Here is a 5,654-nt window from a genome sequence, read left to right on the forward strand (position 1 = left end):
CATTTCTTGTAATCTTTTTTGGCATCATTCTTGAAATCAAGAAGATTGCTACAAAGTGTTGTTTGATTTTGTTCCTTTTTTTAAAATAAAAAAAAATCACAAATTGCATTTTTTTCCTTTCAAATATTCAATTAATCCATCAAAATACCTTTATTTTAATTTTATAAAATTTAAATTTTAAATATAAAAACTTTATAATTCAACCAACTAAAACTCAAATCACATAATTTTTTTTATTAAATATATATTTTTTAAATTAATAAAATATTAAATAACCCAATATCAAACAAGCTCTTACACAAATCTTTGTTAGGAGCATAAGAGCCGTAATCAATGTGCAAGAAAACCATATAAATAATTTAATTAACAGCTGTATAATAAAAATAGTTTATTTGAAATATATATATTTAATGTTTGGAGTTCACCTTATAAATAAGGTTAAATGAGATTACAATAGATTTTGGCAATCCAATAAGAGTATATAAATACAATTTCTCATAAACATAAAATATATATTCTTGTCACAAATTGTTGTCCCATTGTATGGACCATAAAATGAATCCAACTGTCGCCCACCACCAAGATCTTGGTCACAAGTCTTCTCGGTCGGGATTGTGCGTGCTCGTGGTGGATTCTAGTCGCGTATGTCTTACAATCACGTCAACAATTCTTTCGATTTACAAATATAAAGGTACAATTGTGTTAAGATTTGTGACGTTTTATCTTTGACACAACAATTTGTAAACAATATTGTGTACACGTTTTGTATATAGTTATCGTTGCTCGATATGGTGTACAAGCCTTGTCTATGATACGACAAAGCAAGATTAAGATTGATCTTGTCATGACGGAGTTTCTCTTGCCCGACATGTGTGGAATTGAGTTAATGGAAAAAGTCCGTGAATTGAAAAAAATGCCGATTGTTTGTGAGTATCATTAATCTTCCTTTAATTGTTTTTTTTCTTCTTTATTTGATAATGCTAACGCAATTGTTTGTTCTAATTTTGTAGTTCTTTCTAGTTTTAGAAATATTGGAGAGAAAATGCAATGTTTGTCGAAAGGGGGTGATTTTTGTTATGAAAAACCGATGTCCATGAAGGAAGCAAAGTTGTTATGGCAGTTTAAGATTTTAAATGTAAGAGGTACGACATATGGTAATGTTAAGGAGTTGCCTTCGTTGAAACTAGAAGAGGTTGTCGAGGTCACCTCGAAGAAGAGGAGGATCTTTTGGGCGACAGAATTTTATGGTAAATCCATTAAGGCTGGTGAAGGAACAAGCATGAAAGGTATGTATATAATATTTGTTCAATAAGTTGTTTGTTTTGTGTTCAATAGTTTTTGTTTTGTACATTTGATAATGTTGAAAATTTGTGCTTAATTAGATGTTCGTGCCAATAATGCACCTAAAATTGCGAAGATCGACAATCAAATTTGTGGCAGCATCTCAAGCCGTATGCAGGTTTGATTAGGCTAGAAGAAATCTCAATTAAGTTTATATCTAATTTAAAACATTCTTTCTCATTTTGCGAAAATTTTATATTTGGCATGAAACAGAACCGAAAGGAAGGTTTGCAACATGCGGATTCTATAAATGCAACTCGAATCGATACAACCTTAAGATTACGTGTCGGATCACATGAAGATCTTTGTAATCTTAAAAATACCCAATTCAGAAGGACCGTTAATGACATCAAAAAACAAGATGATGCGATCAAAATCAAAGAGGAAAGTTTGTTAACTCTGAGTTTGCGCTTTGGATCTCAGATCTCCGACGAGAACATGAACACTAACAGCAAAGTAGTCGATGATTCAAAATTAGAGGCGAGTGATGCTGCAAGTTCAAGCGCTGCACAAGAAGATTGTGTGGCTTATAACCCAATTAATCGTGGTCGGATTCCAAGAATGGGGAACATTGATCTAATGAGCCATCATCATGTCTAAAGCCATAGAACAGATGATTTGTTGGTCCATTGGTTGGTTTGTTTTGGTTAAGAATTTGAAGAAATGTTGTGTTGTCTTCATAAATTTTGGTTTCTCTAGTAATAATGATAAGTATTGCTCTATGTTACATTTAGTTTATATATTTCATTTCCAAGCCTATTTGTTTTAGATTATAATGATATTATATAAGGTCATTTTCAGTGGTTTTCGTTCTTTTCTTTTGTACCATAATTCCTCTTCATTGACAATGAATGAGTAAAACAGTGTTAAATTTTGTATTAATAGATCCAAGGATCATACAAATGTTGCTAAGTAAATAATATACAAAAGAGTAACAATCAAACACAAGTACAATCAAAAGACTCCATCTTTCCCATTTCCATTCATCTTGCTTCAGATATGAACATCTCAGCATCATCATCTTGAGTCTTGACTAGCCTCTCCCACGGCTACATGATGATGATGAAGAGGCGATTCGGGTGATGAAGGTAGTATTGGCGATCTAACATAGTACTTTGTTATGAAGGATTCATGATGAATTGGGAGGCGACAAACAGGACAAGTTGAATGTTTCCTCAACCATAAATCTATACAACCTATGTGGAAATTATGCCCACAACCAGGCAATATTCTCAACACCTGTTTCTCCTCATATTCCCCAAGACATATACTGCACCTGCAATTGTCAACCAATTCTTGAATCAAAAACAAAAACATAAACAAAAACAAACAATAGTTTTCATTCTTAATCAAATCACTCACTCTGCATCTTCTATGGAGCCCAAACCCTGTTGACTGAACTTCACAGTCGGTATAGCAGCCACCACACCATCTTCAAGTCCATCCCTCCTTCGTTGCTCTGCAGGCTGCTAGTTTAACAATCTCATTAAACTAATCTAATAATGAAGATGGGTTCAAATCAAATTTTCATTTTTCTTACCTGTTCAATATCATTAATAGAGATCTCCAACATCTGCCTTGATGATTCTGCTCTTCTTCGAATTCGTCCACAGATCAGTCTGCTGCATACAAATATGATGAAAGTTGCACTCATGCCGAACCCAATTATTGTAGTGATCAGATTTGTGCCTGAACCAAACATCTCAACTCTTCTGAAACAATAACAAGCTATGAAATGATGATGATGATGTTGATGATGATGGGGAGGAGGAGGAACAGTTATTCAATCTGAAAAGAAAAGAATGAAGAACCCAGATCAAGATTGATCCAAATTCTAAACAAAGCTGCCCAATTGGAAATTAAACAGATTTCTTCAGTTGGGGTAAAAATCGGAGCTTGGGGAGCCATGAACAGATGGATGTGGTTAAGAAATGAACAGAGAAGGGTCCGAATTAGATTGAAGAAGAAAAAGAAGATCTGATCCTCTCCTTTTCTTCTTGTTTTGAACTTTCTTCAATCAGGGGTGGGTCATAATTTCAAGTCATTGTCATGTGGGGGATCGGACGGTTAAGGTATTCACTTTGGGAATATGACGGCTGGTTGAGATATCATCGGACGGTTGGATGTCAATTGTGGATTCATTACCTTCTTAGTGACTATTTTTAGATAAAAGAATCTACAAAAAGACTTTCCCTCATCGGCAACCTACAACCAAATATTGTTTTTAATTAATCAAGGATTAACAAAATAGAACCAAATGTATTTCAAGATTTTCAATTATAACTTAAAAGTTTTTTTACATTCACAATTTCATCTTGCTCATTTATTGTTTTGATTTGAGTTCCAGAAAATTAATCCATCAAAATATCATTCATAATAGAAGTCAATTTAGGTTAAATTCGATTCATGATGAATTACTTTTTTTCAATTATAGAGACATAATTAACTTGTAAAAAAGCTAATCATGATTACCTTACCTACATTCACTCATTAACACAGCTATTTCTTAATTATTACACTATTTTATTTTACAAATAAAATTTATTATTTGCATAAGTAATTAAGGCCAACACAAACCCTGGTTATCAAGTTCACCCTCTTAAATCATATTTTTTTAGTTTTTTAAAGTGTAAATTGAATTTAAAATATTTTTTATCTAAGATGTATTGAGTTATTAAATTATTTATAATTTTTATGCAGTTATTATAATGATTTGATATTACTAGTTAATCTTTAAAAACAATACTCATTTTTTTAGTAAAAGGTTCATGTTTGTTCATCTAGCATACTTGTGTATATGGATTTAATATTTGGTGTCTAACAGTAAAAACGATCGAATTCGAATAAACTGAATTTAATTTTTTTTTTGTTTTTTAATTTAATTTTAAATTAAAAATATGTTTTTTATTTGATTTTCAAGTTAAGATTTTAACTCGAAAACCAAACCAAAATTATTTTTTATTATATAATTTATTACGCATAATTAAATAATTATATTTAATTTATTATATAATATATTAAAAAAATCGTTCGAATTTGAACGAAAATTAAATTCGAATTCGGTTCAATTTTATTATAATTTATTCGAATTTGGTTCGGTTAACAAAAATAAAATTCAAAGAAATTGAACCGGATAACTTATATAACTCGAAAACAGATTCGAATACCCCTATTTGTGTGCAAGTAAACTTGATTAATGTCTTATTTGTTCGTACCAATTTTGGTTTTGTTTATATATTTATGTAAAATTGAAATGAAATATTTAATGGTCCTTGTTCTTAGGCTCGATTTTGGAGTAAGCCCAATACACCCTCAGGATAGGGCAGTTCATTTAATAAAACATATAAGATATTTAGAAAATTATATAGTTTTTAAAAACATAAAATATTCTAGCTTAGAGGTTGATGATATAAACTTAGAATTTTTATTTAGTTATATGTTTAAATCTCATTAAATTTCTTTTATTTTTTATTAATTTTTGAAATTAGACTTAGGACAACATAAAAAAAATTAAATCTCACCTAAAAAAAATTATTTTACAGAAGACTAAAGCAGTCCAAAACTTAGAACTATTCTGTGTTCTTATTTGTTGAAATCAATTTTGGTTTTATTTATATATATGTCTGTAAATATTAAATGAAACATTCAATGCTCCTAGTGTGGTGTGAACATAATAATTTATTGAAGACATTTTGAATTTGGTTGAAGTCCAAACTATATACTATTTCAAATAAAATCAAGAAAATAAAAGAATCATTAAGTTTTTGGAGTTCGATTCTATACCATATGAGGAAGGTAAAACTAAAAACAGGAAATGGTAAATAATTATATTAGGTAAAAATTCCAACTGTAATAAATAAATGTCAGTAGTTTAACTTATTTGTAAATATTCAAATGAAAAAATATGCATGGATGCCAAATTTCATTTGAATTAAACTATTTTGAATCATTGCCACGAACACACGACAGCTTATTCTTGGAAAATGAGCAATCTTTTTTAACCGTTTCCATAATCTATACACATGGCCTGGGCTGGATTTCTAGGAACAAGTTTTTTATTCTAAAATTCAAATTTCATTTAACAATCTCAACGGTCAAATTACTGTTTCCATTTCAAATAAATTACTGTTCCCATCTCAAAATCACAGCCGTCGGATCCTTTCATGGCCCACACTAGTTATTAACACTTTCCCCCCATTCTAGAGAGAGAGTGTGACGTGTCTCCCGACAGGAGTGCATCCTCTCTGACATTTTCTCCGAGAAAAATTTGATTTTTGAATTATGATCGTTGTTTTGTTGGAGGTCCCCCTTCC

General features: G+C 30.6%; 2 protein-coding genes across 2 annotated transcripts; one reads left to right on the top strand and one right to left on the bottom strand.

Moving 5' to 3' along the window:
* Nucleotides 1–555: 555 nt before the first annotated feature.
* On the top strand, nt 556–1,941 carry LOC124909993 (two-component response regulator ARR10-like). The gene is made up of 5 exons (XM_047450619.1): nt 556–691; nt 774–926; nt 1,011–1,286; nt 1,383–1,459; nt 1,555–1,941. The coding sequence occupies exons 1-5, from the start codon at nt 556–558 to the stop codon at nt 1,939–1,941; spliced, it is 1,029 nt and encodes a 342-aa protein (XP_047306575.1).
* A 252-nt stretch (nt 1,942–2,193) lies between these two features.
* On the bottom strand, nt 2,194–3,306 carry LOC124946156 (RING-H2 finger protein ATL54-like). The gene is made up of 3 exons (XM_047486725.1): nt 2,882–3,306; nt 2,704–2,807; nt 2,194–2,617 (listed from the first exon to the last, which is right to left on the bottom strand). The coding sequence occupies exons 1-3, from the start codon at nt 3,041–3,043 to the stop codon at nt 2,359–2,361; spliced, it is 525 nt and encodes a 174-aa protein (XP_047342681.1). The 5' UTR covers nt 3,044–3,306; the 3' UTR covers nt 2,194–2,358.
* Between the last annotated feature and the right edge of the window lie 2,348 nt (nt 3,307–5,654).

This window comes from Impatiens glandulifera, chromosome 7, assembly GCF_907164915.1.
Source record: "Impatiens glandulifera chromosome 7, dImpGla2.1, whole genome shotgun sequence".
In the NCBI taxonomy this organism is placed as follows: domain Eukaryota; kingdom Viridiplantae; phylum Streptophyta; class Magnoliopsida; order Ericales; family Balsaminaceae; genus Impatiens; species Impatiens glandulifera.